This window comes from Zygosaccharomyces rouxii, assembly GCF_000026365.1.
Source record: "Zygosaccharomyces rouxii strain CBS732 chromosome B complete sequence".
Classification (NCBI taxonomy): domain Eukaryota; kingdom Fungi; phylum Ascomycota; class Saccharomycetes; order Saccharomycetales; family Saccharomycetaceae; genus Zygosaccharomyces; species Zygosaccharomyces rouxii.
Genome location: NC_012991.1, coordinates 1357739 through 1382208, shown reverse-complemented (window position 1 = coordinate 1382208; position 24470 = coordinate 1357739). Strand labels below are relative to the sequence as shown.

The 24470-nt window shown below is 39.1% G+C and overlaps 6 protein-coding genes and 2 non-coding genes across 8 annotated transcripts; 3 read left to right on the top strand and 5 right to left on the bottom strand.

Annotated features, from left to right (window-relative positions):
• Positions 1-1505: 1505 nt before the first annotated feature.
• ZYRO0B16896g (uncharacterized protein) lies at positions 1506-2327 on the bottom strand (the record flags this gene model as incomplete). The annotated part of the gene is made up of 1 exon (XM_002495620.1): positions 1506-2327. The coding sequence occupies one exon, from the start codon at positions 2325-2327 to the stop codon at positions 1506-1508; it is 822 nt and encodes a 273-aa protein (XP_002495665.1).
• An 822-nt stretch (positions 2328-3149) lies between these two features.
• On the top strand, positions 3150-3222 carry ZYRO0B16874r. Its single transcript has one exon. It is a non-coding gene; the product is annotated as a tRNA-Ala (tRNA).
• A 2590-nt stretch (positions 3223-5812) lies between these two features.
• On the bottom strand, positions 5813-7381 carry ZYRO0B16852g (uncharacterized protein; the record flags this gene model as incomplete). Its single annotated transcript, XM_002495619.1, has 1 exon — positions 5813-7381. One exon carries the CDS (start codon positions 7379-7381, stop codon positions 5813-5815), a length of 1569 nt encoding a protein of 522 aa, XP_002495664.1.
• A 4381-nt stretch (positions 7382-11762) lies between these two features.
• ZYRO0B16808g (MFS transporter) lies at positions 11763-13352 on the bottom strand (the record flags this gene model as incomplete). Its single annotated transcript, XM_002495618.1, has 1 exon — positions 11763-13352. The coding sequence occupies one exon, from the start codon at positions 13350-13352 to the stop codon at positions 11763-11765; it is 1590 nt and encodes a 529-aa protein (XP_002495663.1).
• Positions 13353-19436: 6084 nt separating this feature from the next.
• ZYRO0B16764g (uncharacterized protein) lies at positions 19437-20912 on the bottom strand (the record flags this gene model as incomplete). Its single annotated transcript, XM_002495617.1, has 1 exon — positions 19437-20912. The coding sequence occupies one exon, from the start codon at positions 20910-20912 to the stop codon at positions 19437-19439; it is 1476 nt and encodes a 491-aa protein (XP_002495662.1).
• A 784-nt stretch (positions 20913-21696) lies between these two features.
• Positions 21697-22713, bottom strand: ZYRO0B16742g (SDR family oxidoreductase; the record flags this gene model as incomplete). The annotated part of the gene is made up of 1 exon (XM_002495616.1): positions 21697-22713. The coding sequence occupies one exon, from the start codon at positions 22711-22713 to the stop codon at positions 21697-21699; it is 1017 nt and encodes a 338-aa protein (XP_002495661.1).
• A 395-nt stretch (positions 22714-23108) lies between these two features.
• ZYRO0B16720r lies at positions 23109-23190 on the top strand. Its single transcript has one exon. It is a non-coding gene; the product is annotated as a tRNA-Ser (tRNA).
• Positions 23191-23633: 443 nt separating this feature from the next.
• SMU2 (Smu2p) lies at positions 23634-24440 on the top strand (the record flags this gene model as incomplete). Its single annotated transcript, XM_002495615.1, has 1 exon — positions 23634-24440. The coding sequence occupies one exon, from the start codon at positions 23634-23636 to the stop codon at positions 24438-24440; it is 807 nt and encodes a 268-aa protein (XP_002495660.1).
• Between the last annotated feature and the right edge of the window lie 30 nt (positions 24441-24470).

The window sequence follows — 24470 nt, the reverse complement described above, 5'->3', positions numbered from 1 at the left end:
TGCGAACGAGAATATGAAGCTTGAATTTTGAGATGGGATAAATAGATTAAGAAAAAATACTACATCGGTGCTAAAGTAAATAAACTGCAAATCATTTTTCGAGCATTAATTCCTCGAAAAGATTAAGAAAATGAACCGAGTTACAATGTATAAACCCCAAGAATACTCTTTTATTTTTTATTCCACTAAATTTCTCAGTTCATAAACAATATTCCGAACCCTTCCAGTGGTAATACCCAGGTATATGTTTTCCACCACACACTCCTCCATTTCCTTTATGGTTTGTACCGCCTGTGTTCCCATATGAGGCAAACTCAATACATTTGGGAGATTGAGGAGCTCTTCAGGGATTGATGGTTCCTGTTCGAAAACGTCCAATCCAGCGCTTGCAATTTTTCCGCTTTTCAAATTCTTTATCAGGGCTCTCTCATCTATAACAGCACCACGAGCAGTGTTGACAACGATAACACCATCTTTCATAAGCTGCATCTGTCTATCATTTAGTAAATGACGAGTGCTTTCGTTCAGCGGGCAATGTAGTGAAATTACATCACTTGTCTTGAGAAGTTCTTCCAAGGTGACATAGATTGTCTCCTGTTCTAGCTCTTTTGGTAGGCGTGATCTGTTGTAGTACTTGATCTTTTCAAATCCTAGAGGTTTAACCCTTTCGTAGGTTGCTCGCCCGACACCTCCCATACCAATGATTCCCAGCGTTTTATTCTTCGGTGTTATACCTGGAGGGGCGCCTGCGGCGAATCCGCCTGTTGGCCATCTGCCTTGCACTAGATTTCTTCTTCCATAATTGAAGTTCCTCATGGCACCTAGAATAAGAAATAGAGCTGTGTCAGCAGTTGCACCATCAACGACACCTGGCGCATTTGCCAACTGAATACCTCTTTCAGACAATGCCTTTGCATCTATTTGGTCGTATCCAGCACCTTGATGAGCGATATACTTCAATGAATCAGGAAAGTGTGAAATTAGCTCCCTGTCAAAGAGCCCAACCTGCTTTCCAGCAAATAGCCTCTACCAATCGCCACAATATCGGAGTACTCTCCATGTAATTTCTTGATGAATTCTTCCCTTGAATTGATCGTAACGGGCACAATTTCAGCTATCTCGGACAGTTTTGACCATGCATCTTCAGCATACCGAATAGGAGGAAATTTTAGTACCTTCGCTTTCCCACTCATTCCTGTGTTCGAGACCACAATGGTATGTTCGTATGATACTTTTAGTGATACAAGCTTCAATACAAAATAAAAATGGTTTTATACTGGAAGAGCGTAGTACGCGAGTTGCCATAAAGATAGACGCTCGACCCTAGTAGAAGTATGCTGACAGTAATGTTCGGGATGGAGCGCCTTCCCGTCCACCAGCCAAGCAATGGAGCTCCGTAATCATTCTCTTCTTACTGCGAAACAATAAACATATATTATAAAAATAATATTACCATTGGTGTTCATACATAAAAGAATATTCACTTAAAAAAAATTAAAATTAACTCAAAGCACATATCTCATTTGAAGTTGTTGGAAGTCTGTAAGATCCAAAAATTCTGAATTTTCGGGTTCCTCTGGGAGGTTGCCCTCTGCTTCTAGCTTATCGCGACGACGGTTCTCGATTATATTAACCAATCTGATAAGAAGCAGGGTGAATAAAGACAGGCCATAGAAAATGGCGACCAATTTCTTACCCGTAGGATATACTGGTGCTTCGGAAGACCTGAATGTTTGTGGCCCGATCCAGTTACCTGCAGCGTAAGCTAAAATCTGCAAACCGTTCACAACGGACTTTTTCGTAGACCCAACTGTGTTACAGGCGATCATAGACATAACAAGCCCCCAGGAAGCACCGGCTGCACTTATGAAATAGTAGCCCACAAGTAATGGAGACTTATCATGCACATCGATCGTACTCATCATGATTCCCCCAACCATAGGGAAAGCAATGGCTATCATGGCCGGGAACGATCTGTCAATCATTTTATCTGATAACCAGGGCATGGTTAGCTTGAACACAAGGTCCACTGCACCACCTGGCATGGAGAGTAGAAGAGATCTTTGATTCTGGAACCCAAAAGACTTGATAATAATATTGCCAAAAGATGTCACACCGCCATTAGGAATGTTCATCAGAAGGGAGAAAATAACGTACAAATAGGTGCGTGGATCAATGAATGCCTCACGGACTTGGGACCATTTCCACTTACGCGATCCGATTCCTTGGAAATTTCCTCTAATACGTTCAATGGCAATCTCTTTTTCCCTCTGGTTCAGAAAATGTGCATTTAAAGGATTGTTATGCAGGAAAAACCATTTGCTCATATCTTTGATTTGGGATGATGGAACCAGTATTACTTTCTTCGTGGGGAAACAGTATTAGCGGAAAAGAAAATTCCTGGAAGCTGTACAATTTCAGAAACTTGAAGACCTAAGGAAAACTGGAGTTTTTCTGAAACAACTATAAATGGACGAGAAGATATTTCTTTTTGTGAAACTACATGGTATGTGACCTTGAGCTAGTGATAAGAATATTTTTAATTAATGTGTTTTTGCGTCACTTACGATAATAATAATATATAATGAGAGTCTTCAATCCAATAAATATTTGAGATGTAGCTTAATGAAAAGAACCGGTCCTTTTAGACAACCTAATCAACTATTGGTGATATAGTCTAAAGTATACTTTATTTTTATAAGTAATTGGACGGTGGTTTAATACATCCTTTGTCATGAATTCACATGACATGTGAACCAAGACTATTCAATGTTAATCGGAAACATACGATAGACAAAAACTATCGGAAACAATCAATAATATACCCATAAACCAAAGATGATTGGAGGAAAGCCATAACGTACATATAGCTAAGAACTTCGTACAAGAATCCAGAATCATTAAGTGTTACAGCATCTAAGATGATAATAATATATAAGGAGATCTTAGACCTAACCAAGTTCGAGAATATAGTTCAACAGAAAAAGAAAAAGAAAAAGAAAAAACAGAGATCAACAACGAAGTAATAGTAATCTTAGGTAACAATCTATATGTTTTAACAAGTAAAAGAACCTCGTATCATTACATCTTTGATTCGATAACTGCATACGTGGAGCTAATTTTCAACAAAAGTTTTTCAGTTATTATATGGGCACATGGCGCAGTTGGTAGCGCGTCTCCCTTGCAAGGAGAAGGTCATCGGTTCGAATCCGGTTGTGTCCAGTAGTTTTGTCGTACCTACAAATGTTAAACCTCGGGATGCTGAGATATTTATCCTGAAGAAAAAGCTAATCCCAAAGAGTTCCGATGAAAATATTTTTGTCATTATCCTCCGAGATCCCCAGGTGTTCCTGACTCATGTGCCGCCGAAAGTTCTTTGTGTAAGATATAAACGCGGTTACTATTTCCTCTTCAGTAATATTCCCTTTCTCGTCATTCGTTCTGTAAGAGCACTTAATCCTCACTGAATCTCACCGAAAGGCATAGGCAGGTCAAGTTAAACCTGGGTATAAATTTAGTGCAACACCAGCAGATTTATAGTATCTCCCTGTTTACACAAATACACTTAGTGTTAGAATTTTTAAATCGCAGATAAATCATGATGAAAATTGTGTAGCTGCTAACAAAGGTTTGGTACAAGTTTATGATCGTTACACTGAATTTGGAGTTCTTCCCCGAGGGGTCCAAATTGATGTTTTCATCAAAGGATAAAACCGAGACTATTTGACAGAGTTAAATATACCGATCAAACAAAACAGTGATACAATAAGTGGTAGTGAATAGTGTCATAAAGCAACTAACAACGCTTGAGATATCTATTTTTGCGAAATTTTACGCTAATTAATGTCATTTATATCAGTTGGAAGCACCCGAATCCTACGCGATACTTCTTTGTCATTGGAACGGATTCTGAGAAAGTGTTTTTTATGTTCCAATGATTTTTCCGAAAGCGCTAAATATCATATTGAAGCAAAGCCCACTAAGTTGTGTTTGATAACCATATAGCACAATAGAGGGATGGGCCCTCGCAATAATACCAATGGATCCGTAGACTCCACATACCTTTGTTTGGTTCAAAGTGTAGCCGAAGTGGTATTTGATACCCAGATTAGAATTTAAAATGGTAAAAAGCGTAATCAGAACCTTAGAGCTAATGAAGGTTCCTATAAATTGCTTGATGTTTGGCTGTGATACAAGCAATACAGATCCTGTGGAATAGGGCACAACTGCAAAATCTGGTAACCACCAATAGATGAATAATGATTAAAACCTCTATATGTTCTCGTTTTATTTTATTGGAGGTAGATCTGGGTTCCTTAACACTAATATTAGATCTCCTTCGTGTAGCACGTTCACCTTACTCAAAATTTTCTGCAACCAGTTTTACTTCGAGGGTTCTTCTCTATCCCTTCCACATCGTTTAAACTACCAATGGCAGCTGGACTGACTAACACAGAGTGGAGAACTTTTATTTTCTGCTTATCAACATTTATCTTTACTCCTTTAAAACTGTATTGTTGTGAACCCTTTGCTTAAGGCACATATATCCCTTGCATGATATATGCATTTATATTTATATATATATATATATATATATGTCTGTATATACACTCATGTGTGCCTTATTATTATCATGTTCATTTGCAGAGTGTTTCGGGCTAATATTATCAACTGCACTAGCACTTCTTATCTTTATTTTTTCTTCCTTGGCTGCTCTTCAGCGGGATGAGACCTGAAGATCCGTGAGAGTGCGCGATTGTTCAGAGATAAATGTTCGCAACTCAATTCATAATCAGGGGCTCCGATTGTTCAAATTCGAATTGAAGGTCCTCTCAGTCATGAAAACTAGTGCGCTATACGCTACTACAACAAAGCTTAGGGTAGAAAATTTGTAGCTTGAGTCTAAAGATTTATTAAATCTTTTTTAAAAAGATTAAGGAATAACTGGGAAAGTACTCTTGTCGAATGTATGCAACGTCAACTTGTAAAGACTCCTAGATAAGTATCCCATCAGTACTTCCAATCTGGACTCGTGACTCATGTTGTTATTGTATTTCTTGAGCTAAAGCCATGCTTCTGAAGCTTAAGATTTCCTCGTTTTATAAAGAAGACTTTTACAAGTGCAATGCATTCCACTGGTGAATACATTACTCTTTTCTCATGCCAACATATCAAGACTTTGCTTCGAAAAAAAAATTTGGGAGTATAATAAGGTCATCTTTTGGCATTCTAAGCTTGATCAAAAATAGTCGCATTCACTCTTCTATAAAGCGATGTTCTCGCTGATGCCATTTATAGCCCTTAGTTATTTCTTTACTTGGCAGTGCCATCTCAGATCACCAAATTATTTATCTTCAACTAATGGTCTAAGCAGTGAAACTTTCATATGCATACTCACTTCATACGCACATCTTCCTAGTACCGTCTGGTATGATTTTCATCTTTTCGAACAATGTGTTGACATGCAAAACGTGGGATTAAACGATAAGATAAGATAAGATAAGATGTAATATAATATAATATAGTATAGTATAAGATGGTATAATATGGTATAATATGGTACGTACCACTGTCCAATAAATAAAAAAGTTTAATTTTTGATAAAACGAACACAATACAAATATTTATTTATTATAGAATAGAAAGAATTCTTTAGCTTACTTAGCAAGTATGGCAAAAGTCCCCAAGCCCCAAGTTGACGAACGGAATTGTTTGAATGATGGTAACACAGAATGAAATTGAAAATCACAAAAAAAATAAAAAAGTAAAGGGGAACTTGGTGTTTAATTAAAGGAAAACAAAATCAAAAGCATCACAAAAACCAGGAGAAGATCAATAAAAGAACTGTGAATGATGATTTCACACGAGGAGCAGAGGCCTCAAAAATTGATAAGGAAGGACTTGCTTGGATATGAGTAGATCCGGACTCAGTGGAGAAAGACGAATGTAAGGTAGAAGGCCTGCTTTCCGACTGACTTGAAAGTTGTTGCAGGGTTGCTGAAACACTAGTTTGGTTTGACGTACAGGATTCTGCCTCACAGATGGAAGTAACAAATGCGGTTGTCTCAGATCTTTCAGTCTCTGTTACGGCGGATGATTCAATTTCAGTTAGAGTGTGGGTGGAAGTGTGCGAAACAGCTTGCACTGAGGAAGCCTCAGAAGTAATTGACTCTTCAGGTGTACTACTGGGTGCTTCAGACTCTCTTACGGCGGATGATGCAACTTCAGTTTCAGAGTGGGTGGAAGTGTGCGAGACACCTGGCACTGAAGAAGCCTCAGGTGTACTGCTGGGTGCTTCTGTCTCTCTTACGGCGGATGATGCAACTTCAGTTTCAGAGTGGGTGGAAGTGTGCGAGACACCTGGTACTGAAGAAGCCTCAGGTGTACTGCTGGGTGCTTCTGTCTCTCTTATGGCGGACGATGCAACTTCAGTTTCAGATTGAGTAGAAGTGTGCGAGACACCTGGTACTGAAGAAGCCTCAGATGTCACTGACTGCTCAGATGTACAGGAGTTGGCCTCACAACTGAAAGTTACATATGCGGTTGTCTCAATTTTTTCGGTTTCTGTTACGGCAGAGGATTCGACTTCAGTTAAAGTGTGGGTAGAAGTGTGCGAAACACCTGGCACCGAAGAAGTCACAGACGTAATTGACTCTTCAGTTGTACTGCTGGGTGCCTCTTCACTGTGTGATGTAGCTTCATGACTGCTACTGATAGTTTCAGTTATGGTGATGCTGGAGGTATGCTCAGAGGACGGAGTAACGCTGGGATGTTCTGAAGTTGAAGTGTGTGTTGGGGCCAATTCGGTGGAAAGTGCTGTTGTATGGCATTGGGAAGTTCCAGAGGTAGTTGTACAAACAGTCACTACTGTCGTCGATTTCAAGGATATATTCTTAGTGCTCACAGCATGGGAGACTGATGGCACAGAGGGCTCAGAGCTATGTGGCACCAAGGACGTGGAATTGTATGGTACCCGAGATCTGTGACTGGATGGAACTGCGGACGTAGAATTGTATGGAACCCGAGATCTGTGACTAGATGGAACTGCGGACGTAGAATTGTATGGTACCCGAGATCTGTGACTAGATGGAACTGCGGACGTAGAGTTGTATGGAGCCCGAGATCTGTGACTAGATGGAACTAATGAAGTAAAACTAGAGGGCATTGAGGAAGTAGAATTGTGTAGTACTGAAGTCGTAAAACTAGAAGGGACTGAGGACGTGGACATATTCTTGACCCACGACATAGTTGATGATGTACGATGATCGTACTTTGAAGCGGCACCTGAATTACTATGGTATGAGAGAGAATGAGATTCGTAGGTGTTATCAGAGGCCGCAAAGGCAACCCCTAACATACACAAGAGCAGACGGTTAAGCATTTTTCAAAAATAAAATCTGGTCCTTCTTGTTTGGTTGAGAGGAATATTATGATGTTCTAAATGCAACCGAGAGTTTTCAAAACTTCGAACCATCTTTTGGCATCTTTTATAGGAAATTCAAAAACTTTCATCATGGTATTGAGAAAGATGTTGTGCAATAAACAAATTGATCGCTCATAGATTAGAAGAGGTCTTCTTCTGGATTTCATTGTTACAAAAGGAACCGCGAGCAAATTAAAAGATTACAATTAGAACCATGTAAACATCTCCAATCATGTACTATGACGCATAAATTCTCATGAGGAGATAAAAGCCCACCACCTTTCCGCTTTCTAAAAGACAACCGTTGTCTAGAATCAAAGGCAATCCCATAAATTCGTAACTATTAAGCTTTTCTGCTTTCGGAATGTCTCGTGTTTCTAGAAAACCGTTGTCGAGAAACAAAGACAATACCGTAAATCTGTTGCTAGTAATCATTTCCGTTTTCGGAACGTCGTGTGTTTCTAGAAAACCGTTGTTGAGAAACAAAGACAATCCCTTAAATCTGTTATTAGTACACTTTCCGTTTTCGGAACGTCTCGCGCTTCTAGAAAAAATTTGCCTAGAATCAAAGACAATGCATTGAATAAAGCAATTCCTTCATTAGTAAATCTCGCTGTTATGTAGGATATTTAAAGAATTTATCCTCATCAACCTTCCCTTTCGAGCAGCGCTCGAGCAGGGAATTCGTAGGAGTTACTATACTGGAACATTTCCGACCTGATAATAGCAGTTAATAATTTTCATCACAGAAGTATTGGTACCACGTATTTCAAACAAGTACAGCTATTACGGCCTTGTGCATACGACACTCTGACAGTTTATTTTGTGGAAGTCAAAGAGGACGAACACATGTCGAAGAATATCCATATAATACGCTATTAGCAAACAGAAAAATGGGAGTTCTTTGACTATTCTGTAGTTGTTTCTTTATTTGGAAAGCGTCTGATTATATTGATCTTTGAGTTTTTTGTATTTTCTTCAACAAATATTCTTGACTTTAATTTTTTTAATATGTTAACATCCCAACACATCTATTTCAGGATGTACTCTTTTTGCACCACATGTAAGTGACAGGGGTTTGAATTCAGCGATTTGTGGCACCATCATGGTTTAGACGAGAGTTAGGTATTGCCCTGAGACATCTTCTAGTTTATCTAAAGAACCTACTTAGGGTAAGTAACCTACAGAAGGCCCAATTTGAAATAATCAATCACTTCTCAAAACGTGGAGAGGGAGATAAAATACGAACCTTCTTTACTTCGAGTAATTTTTTTTTTTTTTTTTTTTTGAAAATACAATAAATTTCCGGATAATGTTTATTTTGCTTGTGGTTCTCGTGGTGTAAAGGTGAGTCAGCTACCAATACGGTCGGCAATTAATACCACTATGACTTGGACTGACATCATAGTGGTTTGGCTCATACGGTGTCTAAGTTTTATCAATTGAGCAATATGTGTAATCTGTGGTGCTGGTATGGGCGGCACAAACACAAAACATATTCAAGGCTTGGAACTAGGTAAACAATGAAGACAGTTCTCCACAACATTGATCAGTAATAGAGCAAAGCTGTGCAGTTAAAATATAGTATATTGCAAATTCATTTGATGGATTAAGTGTGAACATACACCTTAGAGCTTACAATTCACCCACTTCATCCTTTCCATTTTATGCTATTCCTAACTCCAAACTACACATAACCATAACCTTTTAGGAAAAACTCTCTTTGGAGTACTATGTCGCCAATACCCAACCTATATTTCGCACATAGGAATACGTCCTTTGATCACTATAGACGGGACAAGATTGGGCTACTTCATCAATGTCTCCTTCCCTGTCTCTTACATTGAACAAGTACATATTTTATTCTGATATTTTAATTTTACAGGTACAGACGTTTTCATTATTTCTTGTATCTAGCATATTCAACCTAACTGAATGACATTTTGGGCATGTTAACAGCACCTTCTTTAAATGTCACTGTTCTAGAAGTGAATATCTGAGAGGCAATGGAAGCTACTGTAGTACTCATAAAAATTCATCATATTCACAAGCCATGATACTCTTTCAAAGACTGCTTAATATATTCATTTACGTAGCTTTATTACCCTATGCTATTTCACGCTGTTCTATCCAACCTTCTTTGACCTCAAGATTCTATTTCTTCATCATACATAATCGAACCAGGATTCCCACTAATATTGTACACTTAGTCCTAATCTAGAAACCTGGTGAATTGCTATTTTCAATCCAATTAAATCATCAATATTTCATAGTGTTTCAAATATATACATTACTTAAACGGAGGAACAAAAGTTCTGTTCGTATCTGCCAAGTATTTGTTACATTTCTTCCCAAAGCATTTGATAGATCTTTTAGTTGAAGCCAAAGCATCGGTTAGCGAACTAAATGTAAAAAATGAAACACCCAGCGACCAATTAATTTTCAAGTAAAAAGGTTACGTACCACCATCTCTTGTGCTAGATTATCCACAAACTAGTGAACGCTCAGTTAGGATAGATACCGGTCCAGTAGTAATTTCCGAAGTATTAAACTGAAATTTTAACAAAGGGGTTTGAGAATGAACCCACTCTTCAGACTCAGATAAGGATGTCCATGAGACAACACAGCTTCAAGAAATTCCTTTTAGTTTTCCTGAGCTTCATCAATAAATGCAAATTGTACCTCAGCGTTTTTCCTTTATAGAAAGTCTGGACGGCTTTGATCCTCAAGAAGCGTTCAGAAAACTCCATCAACTGATCGTCACCAGCTCATTGATTTTCTGTGTCCTCGGAAAACTCAAAAGCTCACACGCAGCCTTTCAGTACACTTGTCGCATACCTCTTCCTTTAACTCGACCTCTTCAAACTTCCTGAGCATCCTGCTTACTCCTCTAGAAACTCCACTTCATACCATTAATACCCTCTCGGTGTTATCTACGCTATCTTTCGCAAGAAATCTACTTGCACTTCTCGAAACATGGCGGATGGAATCAACCGTTCTGGAGATAAAAATTCTCTTCCCCCTTCCATAATAGAATACTTTTATCATAACCGCCAAAGAATTTCATTGAATTAACCCTTCGGTCATCACAACTGAATACATATCTCCATGATTAGCATAATTGGTTGCACAGCGAATCACCTCCTTTAATACTAGCAAGATTCAAATAGAAAAATCAAAAGAGAAGGTATCCAACATTTCCAGATTGAAACCACTAAGTACGTTTCAGACGTATTTTTAATATAGCAAATAAAAAAATAGTCACGATAAAAACCTCTCAACAGCCATATACAACGAATCCAGGGGGTGGAGAGACTAACAAATCGCTTGTGTAATTTATCTGCCCCCCCCAGCCTCACCTAAAGTTTATCAAACTCCTCATCGTTAGCCTCAGCTATTCTCTTCAAAATCGTATAAGAATCCGAAACCTTGAGGTCCTTGAACCATCTCTCTATAGCCAGATGCTGCTTGAGATCGGAAATCCAGCGGGAAAAGGCCAATTCGAGCTGGAATGGCAACAAAATATCAGCGACACTCTGCTTGCCACTGACCAAATAACCATCCTTTTTAGTGATTCGGTTTTCAATAAATTTTAGTTGATTCCTTAACTCACCTGTAGAGTATTTCTCTCCAATGTTTTCAGCTACTTTCTAGAGAAAAGAGAAAACGGAACTGAACCAAAGCATTTTGGCCAAGAAGGTAGCAGTTTAATTAGAAGAGGGTATTACAAGGAGCCCTCAACGTAGTACAAATACCACTGGCTCTCCTCGGACTTATCGTTGTCTTCCTTATCCAAGGAGTCAGTCTTGTCAAAGTGCTTCAAGACGTACTGGAAAATGTATTCTGACTCGAGCAGAATTTTCTTTTTAGCTGTTTGTCTATCTTCCGATTCAAGCAATGGTGATCTACCCAAAGGATGGAGCTTCTTCAATTCCTCGAGAGCACGAAAACCTGCGTCCCTCCTGTAGGGTATTATTTCGTGATCTAGTCTCAAGTGATCTAGCAACCACAATACCGTAAAAGCCCCGGACTTGTTCAAAAGCGAACTCCAATGATAGGTAAAGACATATCTTTGCCCAAATTATAACTCTTTGGAACTAGCCTGCTGATCCTTTATGTACTCTTCCGATAATAAATGAAGATGTGGGGTGTCCATTAGAAGTCATTATATACGTACATGGTTATTAGTAAACCCTTTCTGGATTATTTGGTGCCCTATTGAACGCCAGATCTTCAAAATGTAGGCTAGTACCAATTCAGCGCGGAACGCAATAGTAAAATCATTTTCGCCTCCATCGTTTAGTCAGTAAAAAGAATCCACTTGATTATCAACACACACTCATCCAGCAAACCTTGATTTACTCCGCAAGTATGCACCATATCTGTACAATACAAACGGCACTAACGAAAGCGCTAGACAACAAAAACCAACAATTGACGATCCCCAACCCACAGGATACCCATCAATGGCCAAATTATTATACATAGCCTTCCCAAAGAGAGGGAATGCACATGCAAATCCCGATCGACATAGATTATTTCCAGCAAATGCCGAAGCCATGTACTTGGGATAAGAGATAGCCATGTAGGAAAAGACGGATTGGAAAATATTGAATTGACCAATAATGAATATTACCTCTGAAATCATCGGTAAAATCCAGTGAACTGAAGCTGCCCAACCAAATAGAAAAAGCGAAAGAGGAAGCGTCCAACACACCCAAATCATCAACACCAAATGTGTTTCCGGCGTAAACGTGTTATTAGACATTTTTTTAGCTGCATACCAACAGGAGAAAACCATTGCAACACCATAAGCTGTAATACAACCAACACAAAATCCCATGTAGGACACACCCAACTCAACCCTCGTGAAATGGTATACATCACCAAATACTATGGGAAAGGCTTCAAAAAACAAATAAAACACACCATACTCGACTGCATGGTACACGTTCAATGCTATCACAATGGGTTCCTTAATAATCATCTCAAAGGGCCTGTACAGTGTAGTTATGCAGATATCCTTCCAGTTCAATTTCTCTTCTTCCCTAGACTTGACCGTATAATACCTATTATCACCCGTGAGTCTCCTTATCCTTTGGCACCTGCGGTACAAAATACTATCTTCATTGGTTTCAGGATAAGTGAAAACCATTAAAACAAGTGTCGCTGAGCTTATCCACATCAACAGCCAAAACATAAATCTCCAATTCTTCGCAACAACCATAGACGAACCAAGTAGAGGTCCTGTAGATGGTCCTACTAATGCACCAATTGCCCATAACCCAAGTACTACAGGAACGTGTCTCGGTCTGACAACATCCCCAACAGCGGCAGCTCCATTGGCTAATGATGGAGAACAAAATATACCAGCAAGGAATCTAAGGATCACTAATCCCGCAATATTCCTTACCAGAGCACATCCTATCTGTAGCATAGCAAACAGAAATAGAGTCACGATGAAAAGCCTTTGACGCCCAAATGCAACGAATTCAGAAAGTGGTCCAAATATCAGCGGCCCAAGTCCAAATCCCAAAATATACAAAGAGAGGTTAAGTGTGCCAACTACATGTCCCACATGAAATTCTTTTTCAATTAAATCTTGTCCTGGCGTGTAGAACGAAGTCCCCATATACGTGACGCACGTAAGTACCATCACATTAAAGACAACGACAAATCGCTTGATAGTAGACCAGTTATGCGGATGCTCTGGATCGGTCGCACCTCTGAACTCGACCAGAAACGGATCGCTATACTTGCCCTTTTCCACCTCATCCACTAACGCAGATTCTTTCGAATCTCTTTCCGAGTCACCTGTTTCTATCCAACTGGTTGAACTCGATCTATCTGCACATTCTTGAAATTTTATCCAACCAAAATACTCTAATACATCAACCGCAAATGTATTCTTGTATGTTTCAAAGTACATTCCAGATGGTTCTCATCCGACTCAAAGGAAAGAAAACTAGCTGTATTCTAATAGGTCTTGGAATTTATATGCTGATCGACAGTCTCTTATTAATCTGAACGACAGGAGTATTTCGAAAATTCACGGCATTAACACCAACCAGACCTACCATTCAAGGTCGTTCAGTTCATTTCTGCTCAACTTAGGTCTGCATGGCATTTTTTCTCTATAATCCGTACGTCCCTGCATAACCTAGGTTTCCAGGGCATTTTTTCCAGCTGTATAATTCGTACATACTGACTTAGGCCGGAAATATGAAGAAGTCCGGAAATAAAATAAAGTTATCGAATTCCGAGCATTTGGGAACTGCAAAGCCACATGCGAACGGGATACAAACTGGTTCCTTACGAAGAAGCATTGTAATCTATTGTTCCTCAGGGTTCAGTTGAAATTGATGATAACGTTAACATCTGAAATGGGTTATAGAAGGGAGGAATGCAGAAAAGAAATAAAACATCAATATATTAAAATTATTGGATAAATTATAAAAAACTTCAAGATACAGCACCATTAGCAAATTCCAACAGTGCTGCTATTCAACTTTCATAAACTCGTAAAATTGGAAAATGTGTATTCCGGTACTCTTATTGTCATTGACTGTCGAGACTTACCAGGGTCCACCGAAAGCGCCTTGCGGCTGTCGTATGTTTTTCACGTAGATCAATTCTATTTTAAAAACAAAGGGTCCGAAACGTCATTCATGCTGATCATCGAAGACCTGAAAAATTTCACTGGATATATGGCATATGAACTATAGAACAAACCTTTGGAAGCACGCATTGTATACCAGTAAACGATCTCGAAAAGTGGAAACAGAGGCCAGCTATCTGAATTGTGTACGAGTGAGCAAAAGAAGTTGTTTGAAGGAAGGCAGTGTTGAATTTCCACAAATCCAGATCATAGCTGCAAAATCTGATAATTCTACCCATCGCTATCTTGAAGACATCTTCCGTGAGATCAATTCAGGTTATGGATTTTTGCAAAGATCACTTTTCTGTAGTCTTCGAAATTTTACAGTAACGGCTGTGCAGTTTTCGAAAATTTACCCCACGTTCTTTGCATAGTTCTCGAATGCGACGTTGTTGATGTAAAGATATTTTGATATACGAGGTCTCTTCGATAATGTAAACAGAAACTGGTAAAGACTTAAGACCATGCAGTTGAACTACACTGTGATGTCGTGTTGTTATCGCTCTCCTACCTGAAGTTCACCCACATTAGTTGAACACTACTAATCGGTCAGGAGCTTGTCATTTGTATTGGAATTACCTATAGTCGCAATTCTGAAGTTCTAGCCACCATTTCTCATGGCATTTCTCGGTCCTTTTAGCGGCAGCCGATTAAATCAAAGTCCAGCTCCAGGATCCCATTTATCATACTCGTAAGAGCTATAATGGGCAGGGTATTTTTATCTTGCATAATTCTGAGGTTCTAGTGTTGTCATGGTGGATTTTGTTTCCAGCAGAGAGCTCTGAATTGAGCAAAAATATTTCAAAAGCCATCCCATCAAGATTAAAGAAACCTTTATTCTTAATATTCACATTTTGCTGTTTTTTATTCAAATGATCGTTGAGCAGTTACCAAGGAGGGAGCTTCAAGGTAACTTTGAAGGATCCGTTGGGCGGAACCATCATTGCGCATGGGCTGCTGCTAATCGCAATTCGTGGGAAATTTTACCAAAATAATTGCCTATCTTTTAGTCTATTTCATTGCATTATCCTTGCCATCCGTGAAGCAAACCCCGAGTTGGAAGTGGTGGCTTTGACATCTCTACCGGGATGAAAATAAAGCTAGTGGGATGATTATGTTAGATCGAGATACAACCTGGTAAAGAACTGAAATGTCGCATTGTTTTTATAACATTAGCCATTTAACTCAAGGGATGGGTAGCTAATTATAATTCAACTGTATTTTCATGAATATTCGGTGGTAAATCGTCCTTTAGTCTGTTAATATATTAGAAAAAAATTCTCTTATTTCCAGCTCTTGCGCCTTCTGAATAGCATACTTAGTCTTTCATTATCTTTCCTCCCTTTCTTATGGACGATGCAGTTTGAAAAATAAAAAAGATCCGTGATATCTACTAAATTTTCCATCGAAGGTCCCTGTTGGTATTATAAAAATTACCATTGGTTACCGTTGCCATTAGTTACCATTAGTTGCCCCGCTTTCCTCTATACTAAAGACTATAGGTCTTCGTCCTTTCTTTTAATTCGGACTTTCTCTATCATCATCACTTGAAAAGTTCTGAGATATAAATAATGGTAAGTGGAGATAGAAGGATTGACCAAAGCTCTAGAATAGATCTCTTCCCCTCATCTGGATGTACCACCATTATGATGATTGACGAATCTTCAAATTTATCTAACCAATAAGCAACGTAAACCGTATCAATTCAATTCGATTTTTTGATAAGTTCTTTCCTCACTCCAATAATCTCTGAATGCTTTGCCGCGGAGTCCGATTGTGGTCGATTTACTGTTTGGTCTTTGAGGACTTTTCCAGGATCATTTTCTGGTTGCTTGGTGCTTTCACCAACGTTCCCAACGTTGTGTATGATCTACGCATGATTATCTTCAAGTTTTGGCCAAGGAGCAAACTCTATTTCTGGACCTTACAAGAATAGAACGTGAAAATGAATCAGCGATAAAGTGCTATCAGTTCTGCACTCAGTCATGGAGGCCGTCCCTAAAGTTACAAGAGAGATTTCGAAAACATCTGCTAAAGAGCAATACTCTTCCTTCGAATGGGAATGGCTTAGATTTGAGGACTCAGTGACCATTTTAGCTTGTCGAGAAAGAATAGTGAGGTTATCTCTTGATAATGGCGAGAATTGGCGAACTACCCTGAAGATTGAAGAAGACATTGAACAAGTTATTCCAGACGAGTTCCATGGGAGAAATAGAGCTTTTGTTGAGGATGTTGTCGGCCATTTATATGTCACAGAAAGCCAAGGGAGAGAGTGGAGGCAAATCCAGAAACCTCTTGAGGTCGAAAAAGCATATCCTAATATTTTGAAAACCCATCCTCTTGAAAAGAATTACCTTTTGCTCGACTTGCACGTTCCCGTTAAATATGGTAATTTCAATCGTGAACGAGAGGACAGAATGTATATTTCTGAAGATTGTGGAAGAAGTTTCAAACGTATCTTTGCACCTGTGGAAGATAATAATATGACTCCAGGTGATACTGATTGTTGGTTTGCCGTCTCCTCCCATAACTCGACTCTATCAAGGGACTTGATATACGGTTTACATTCAATAACGACCACTGATGAGCAAGGATGCATAATTTCGAAAACTAAAACGTTTTTTTATTCATCAGATTTGGGTAAAACCACGAAACTTGTCGAAGAATTCAGTGCACTCTCAGTATCTGATTTACAAATATTCTCTTCTGGTGTTTTGGTTACCACGGCTGAGGAAAACTACAACAAGATTCCTACTGAAAAGCTTTGGGTTTCCACAGGCGGGCCTTTTAAAGAAGCAATTCTTCCCGTAGAGTTGAAACATACATCTTTTGGCAAGGGTTTTGAAAATAATTTTGGAAGGGTCCTTTTACCTGTTTATACAGCAGAAACCGGTCGTCAAGGAAAACTTGTACACTTGCTCATTTGGAATTTTTTGACATTCAGGCTTTTGCAGTTCGACTCAATCCTTCTAAACCATACAGGATTTCTGACGATTGAGAAGTTCGGAAACTGTAGGAGAACCTTATGGGGACAACTTTTTGATGTTTTTCCACAAGACAAACAAGCTCAAAAGTGTCTGTCTATGCTTATTTGTGACAATGAGACTACCTGCGGGAAAGGATTTCTCAAATATGTCAATGTTATAAGCTTCAATAGTGGGGACACTTGGTCTAAACCAAAACTTACGGATCCTTCAAATAAATATAGGCATCTTATCAAGTGTGATACCAATGACTTAGAAAATTGTTCCTTGCATATCTTTCATTACACCCATTCTGAAAAGAATAAATCAATGGAAAATGTAATTATGGCTAAGGGAGCTGTCTTACATAGTAACCCCAAGTTTGATGGAAACTGTTGCATGACATTCATTTCTAGAGACGGCGGTGCTAATTGGGAATTGGCCTTCGAATTTCCAGCCTATTCGGTCTTTGCAAATGTTGGAAATATTATTGTTGCCATACCTCAGCAGCAAAAGGAATTTGAAAAATTTTGTATCACCAAAATCTTGTTTTCTTTGGATCAGGGCAAAACTTGGGGTCATTACGACATCGGAGAGCCTGTGATGGCCGGTGAAATCGAGCTAGATACTTCCAATTCGAGCGTTATTGTAAAGTTCAACAAGCTCATCGACGCCAATGACTTTGACAGGTACAACAGCGTATTGTGTACATTGGATTTTTCGCAGCTTCTAAGCGTGCAGTGAAGAAGGGTTGACAAAAACCTTAATTGGTATGCTTAGTTAACAAGTTTTTCAATACTTCATCAGCTTTTCCAAAAGCTAAGGTAATGTCTAATTTCTTTTAGTCGGCTCGTCGAACACAATCCAGGAACTTCATCCGAAGTTGACCCCGTTAATCCATGCATGATGATCTTTCGATCGGTTGCCAAGAAAAAAACTTCCGAGCCCCGCAAAGAACTAAAAAACAAGCAAACAGAGAGTCACCTTTTCTTCATGTTCACCAGCTAAGCGCAGAACAAGCCCTTATGTGCTACCTTTTAGCCATCGCATACAAAGAATTTTGGATAAGAGTAATCTTCTTGCTTTGGATTTGAATACTAAACATACTCACAAAGTCTAATTCGAAATGAAGTTGGCTTTTTTGAGGAGAATGGGCCCTTACCGCCGTTGGAATTTTTGACTTGGATGTAAGGAGGATTTTTCTTTAAGTATCAGTCATAAGGTGGGAAACGTACTACTTCAAACAATCCCGGAACAACATGGCTCGTGGAGTCCTTCTTGGAATGCTTAACCGCGGCAGTGTGTACTGGATTTTCACGCAACAAGTGGACCTCCATACCAAAACCATCTTTTACATACAATACAAATGGCACACCTGAGTCGTCTAATAAATTTTGATCGGCATGAGGATTTTCAACCATGACATCGATACCATGAGTTTCTAATTCCTTTTAGGAACCTACACTAGAAAGCATTAACTGCTTGAGACTTTAAAAACACCTTCAGCGATAAAGATTTTATGACTAGCAAGACTCAATGACAGTTATACTCTTAGCAATTTTGTTGGCAGGGTCAATAACAACTTCCTTGGAGAGAACTCGGGATACGTCAGTAATGCTTAGTTTGCCCTTAAGGAAATAGAAACTTCTATTTAATAATAAAATATTGGTATTGAACCGCCAAACGGACCCTGCTGCTAATAACTTTAATATTGAAAAAAAACAACAAAAACACAGTAATAATTATACGTTCCCGAGCATTGTAAAGCGTTCCAACTACTGCTCACATTTGCTTACAAAAAGGACCAATCGATTTCAAGGTTCTTTAATATACCTCTTAAAGAATAGGTAGGACATACTCTGATCTTGTCTCGAAGAACTTTTTCTCAATTAATTAATGATTTCGTATCTAAATTAATGCGCTGTGAACTAACCCTAAATTCCCATAGTAAACGAGAAAAGTAATACGCAGAAAACCCTACTGCATTTTATTACACCAATAAGACTACATATTTTGATAATTCATTTTTTCAATTTCATTTCAGGAAACTTGTCTAGTAATTCAATCATTTATCAACTTCTCCAGGATCCTATTGTCGATATTCTGTTCTTTTTGTTACATTGCTAATTCGAATACTTAATCATAATGATGTCAGACTCATTGTTCTTCTTCCTGCAAACTTCTTCCTCGAATAGAAAAATTGCTACGGAGCTACAGGGGTTTTGTGCAATTAATGCCAAGGCTTTTTTCCTCTGTGAAAAGACTCAGAGGTACTCGCATATACAGCCGTGCGGCTAGACACCGAAGGAAATTATATTATAAAGAGTTTCAAAAAACTATAAAGCACCATAGACAGTAGCAAATAAATATATATTTAAATATATATTTACACTCATTTGGAAGTGACCTTATGTAAGGTTTGTGAAATATGCTCAGAAATTTCAGGATTGACTTTTGAAAATAACTTCAGGACACGCTCCTGAACATCAGGTCTCGTGGTCTTGACATTTTCCGCTATATTATGAATGAACGCATCCTGTTGGCCGGTTCTCTTGAACACTTCCCAGAAAATTCTTGGCTGCTCATAGTCCTTCTCTGTAGCTCCCCAATGGAAAAATGTTGCTTCACCAACCCACTTCTCGTGGGCTTCGTTGTTGGAAGCATCAGCTCTGTAGTCTAATGGTTCAAAAGAGCTGGGGTAGTTGGGGACTGCACCATAGTTTCCGTCCATACGACCCGGACCATCTCTTTGGAAAGGACAGTAAGCCTGCAGAGGGCGGTTAATGGGTACCTGGCTGAAGTTGGGTCCTAGGCGGTAACGCTGTGTGTCAGCGTAGGAGAACAATCTTGCCTGCAAGACTGGGTCTGCTGAAGGTTCAATGCCCGGGACGGCGTTCGCAGGGCTAAAAGCAGATTGCTCGACTTCAGCGAAGTAGTTTTCAGGATTTCTGTCTAGCACCAATTTGGCAACTCTCCTCAATGGATACTCCTTTTGGGGCCAGGTCTTGGTCAAATCGAACACACTAAAGTCTGCTTGCTCTGCCTGTTCTGCGGTCATTGTTTGAACATAGATGGTCCAAGAGGGGTGCCCACCACGCTCAATAGACTCATACAAATCACGACCTGCGTGATCTGGATCATCTGCTTCCAAAGCATGTGCCTCTTCGTTATTCAAGTTTTTAATACCCTGATCGGTGAGCAGGTGGACTTGAACATAGTGGAATTGACCTTCTTTATTGATCCACTTGTAAGTGTGGGCCGAAAAACCATGCATGTGTCTATATGAGTAAGGAGTACCACGATCAGAGAACACAAACATGATGTTGTGAACAGACTCTGGGTTGTTTAACAAGAAATCCCAATATATATTAGGATCCTTTAAGTTGGTTTTGGGATCCCTAGCCTTCTGAGTATGGACCAAGTATGGAAATTGGACACCATTTCTGATGAAGAAGATGGGACTGTTAATGTTGACCCAGTCAATGACACCTTCTTGGGTATAGAACTTGATAGCGAATCCACGGGGATCACGAGCAGAGTCGGCGGTACCTCTTTCACCACCGACAGTAGAGAAACGAAGGAAGAGAGGTGTCTTTTTGCCAATACCATTCAAGAAATCTGCACTGACTATATCAGAGACATCATCGGTGACTTCTAGGTACCCATGAGCACCAGATCCCTTGGCATGAGCAACACGCTCGGGGATCCTCTCACGGTCAAAATGCGCGATAAGATCAATCAAATGATGGTCTTGGAGAAGAGTTGGACCGAACGTACCCATCTTGATCATGGCATTGGGGTCCCTAACAGGACAGCCATTGGACGTAGTATAGAGCGGAACCGAATAATTGGAAGTTACTGGTGACATTGCTTATGGTGCTACACTGTTCAGCGAAATTTATCACTCACCACATCTTGCGGATCTTAAGGTACCAGTTTATATAGGAAGTCTCAGAATTTACCTACTTGTCAACTCTCTGTTGAGACTTGTTGAACATTGTCATCCTACAACCTCTTGTAATTGCGATGTTTGTTGATACGCGGATATTTCGGTCCTTACCAGGAGCACATCTCTATATACACGATTAATCGCAGGGAAACTTTAGGGTTGCCTAGCGTTTTCTATTTCAATAAAGGGATACTAGCAATTTTTTTCAAGGATACTCAACTAGAGTATCTTACAACCCTTAGCCTATCTGATCTAGCCATATTCCCCCCCTCAATGGTGGATGCATTCCCTGATTAAATGAAACAAGAATATGCATTTAAGGATACTCCTTGTCACGTAAGGTATACATCAGTACGTTCCAAAAGATAAAGGTCTAATCATGGATATGTTACCAAAAGACATAGTAGACGTTATTATACCTTGTATCAAGAAAATCGACCGTGAATCCTGCACTCTCGCCAAGCAGTTTGAATGGTAGCAATCCGGCTCTGACTTAATTAACGATTCCTTCAGACGATCAGGATCAAACCGTTCTTCCGTTTGTCGATACACCCTAGCTCCATATCGGTTTTATTGAATCTTCAAAAGAATATAAAAAAAAGAACTATGGTAAAACCATAGGAACACCATAAATCCCTTTATGAAGGGGCGAAACCTGGCTCTCAACATCTCAATTACCTTAGTAGTTGTTACACTGTGAAGCTCATCTAACACTGAGAACTTGCTCGACGGTATCGTAAACTGATTCCTCCAAGGTCTTAAATTCAAAACCCAGAATTTCATCGGAAAAAGAAAAATCGTAGCTACATGATGGTGTTTGATCCCCTTTACCGGGATTTGGACCCGAACTTATCTTTCCTCTTAACTCGGGGAACCTAGCATTCAAAATGTCGAGGATATCTTGTGACCCGAAAGTACTTTTGAAAACACATATCCTTTGGTCTGTCGCGCTTTCTTTCTGTAAGGCAATCAGGTGAGCTCTAGCTACATCACGCACATCGATAAAGGATGCATGCATTTTTGGTAGACTAGTTTGATCTGGTGATGAATTTAACAAACCATCGATGATTTTATTGGAAAGATTTAAGTGATCCTTAACGTCCTCCGCAAACTTATGTGGTCCTAACACCATGGCTGGGATAACCGCTGTTAATTTAAAATTAATTTCGTCTCTGTGGCTTTCTACAAATTCCCATGCTGCTTGTTCAGCGAATTTCTTGGATCCACCATACGCGTTCATAGGATCACTTTGACAAGTTTCCCACGTAACTGAGCTCCAATCTCCTTCATTAAATGTGAACGTTCTATCACCAAGCTTACGACCTTCAGCGAGTGCCAGAAGTGACGATGTAAATACTACCCTTCTTACTTTCTTCCCATATCTTTTAATGGCATTAAAGATGGCTATAGTCCCGTTTCTTGCGGGAACCAATAGTTGGTTTCCAAAATTGGTAGCACCAGATATAAATGGAGAAGCCATGTGAATTACACTTTGGATGCTTTCTCCACGTTCGCGAAATAGATTGTCAAAGGCATCTAATGCTGTTAATTCCGGTACAATTTCGAATGAAACTTTTGGATTATTGTTAAATTGAGCATGTACTTTCTGTGCCTTCTCTAGTGATCTGGCTGTACCTATCACTCCAAATCCTTCTTTAAGTAATAAATCAACAACATGTTCACCGATGAATCCTGTAGCACCAGTAACTAGAACAGACATACTAACTGTTTGTACGGGGACTCTCAATATTGAACCAGTAGGATAAAGAAACGCTTGAAGGATTAATTCCTTTCGGTGTAACTACTTCTCTAAATTTTCAAACTATCCTTTGTAAAAAGAGTATACTGGTTCAGGGAAACATGAAGATTAGCCTCATGCATTGAAATTACCGTGTGATTCGCTTCCGCTCATAATACAGATTATAATTTAAAACATAACATGTGAATTCTGACGACATACATACTATTAATACCGGTGCGAGCACTGGAATATCCAAGTTTCTGAAGTGCACTTCCTCCTCTTAATATTTCTGATGTTGCCTTTTGATGTTGTAGGACACGCATGCCAAGACTTGGTGAACTAGTTTACTCTTTCAAGTTCCATTAATTCAACGTGACAATTTGGCCGAGTGGTTAAGGCGAAAGATTAGAAATCTTTTGGGCTCTGCCCGCGCAGGTTCGAATCCTGCAGTTGTCGTTATTTTTTCTTACACTCTGTAAGTACAAATGCGGCTGCTATTTGGCAGCAACGTTCATCTGAGTGTAATCAGTAATACCCTGTGTTTTTCGAATTTCTGTGTATTTTTCTCAACTGTAGAATAAAATCTTCTGTTCGGGATTCGAACCTGGGAATTTATAAACTAATATCAAATGCATACAGAAATGAGATTGCGAATCTATTCATGGCTGTTCAATCATGATATTAGCAGTTAAATTTGACTGTTCAATTCCTTGCTTATTCTAACTACTCACTAACATATTTATCTATTATGATAGAGCACCAGTGTGTTACCCTGTCTTCATGATAGAGCTGAAGTACGGGAAGAATGACAGGAAAAAATAAAAAAAATCCGAAGATGAGGTTATAAGATCCTCTACATCGTTAAAGATCGACAAGCTGGTACTTTATAGACACTAGAAATGCCAGATCCAAGTCCAAGTCTGAGTACATCTACTGTATCAGACAGTAATAGTGCATCTAGTCATCAAGAGAAGCGGTATAATCACCATCATTCTCTAAAACATCGTGGATCTAAAAATCATACTGGGAAGCGTCAAAACAAAAAGGGAGCATCCAATAATGAACAAACACATGACAAGAAGAAAGAAGCCCAAGACGAGAAATCAGGAACTGATAAGAATGCACCCTCAAGGCGTAAGAAGAACCAAAACTCAAATAACGAAAGGAAACCAAAAAATAAGGATAACGAACATCACAATAATGGCGGCAAGAGGCGACCCACGTCAAAGAATAAAAATGATAAGAAAGAAGGTAAGGATTTTAAATTATCGATTGACACATCCAAAAAAGAACTTTCTATACGAAGAGAGAATGAAATAGCTCAATGCATACATGTTTTATCGGACAGAAATTTTAGACTTTTCAAGCGTGGGCAATACGTTACCTCTTATGGATTTACGAGAAATCAAAAATTATTAGGTGTTCCTAATTGCAAATTCATTATTAACGTTCCGTTAGATTATCCAAAATCACCTATAAAATTACAGTACGGTAAATCAAATGCTCAACAACAACCTGGTAATTTAGAGGAAAAATTAGACAGATTGACAAAAAATTTTAACTATAAATCCAGTCAATTATTGTCCCTAGGTGAACCCATTATTTCTCAGTTAAATTATTTAGTGGAAAGGGCGGAATATTTATCACAGCCAGGTTACAAGTTAATCGATAAACGTGAGAAGTCTTTTCATAGTAAATTCGTATAGTGATAATAAACAAAATTTACATGGCATTCA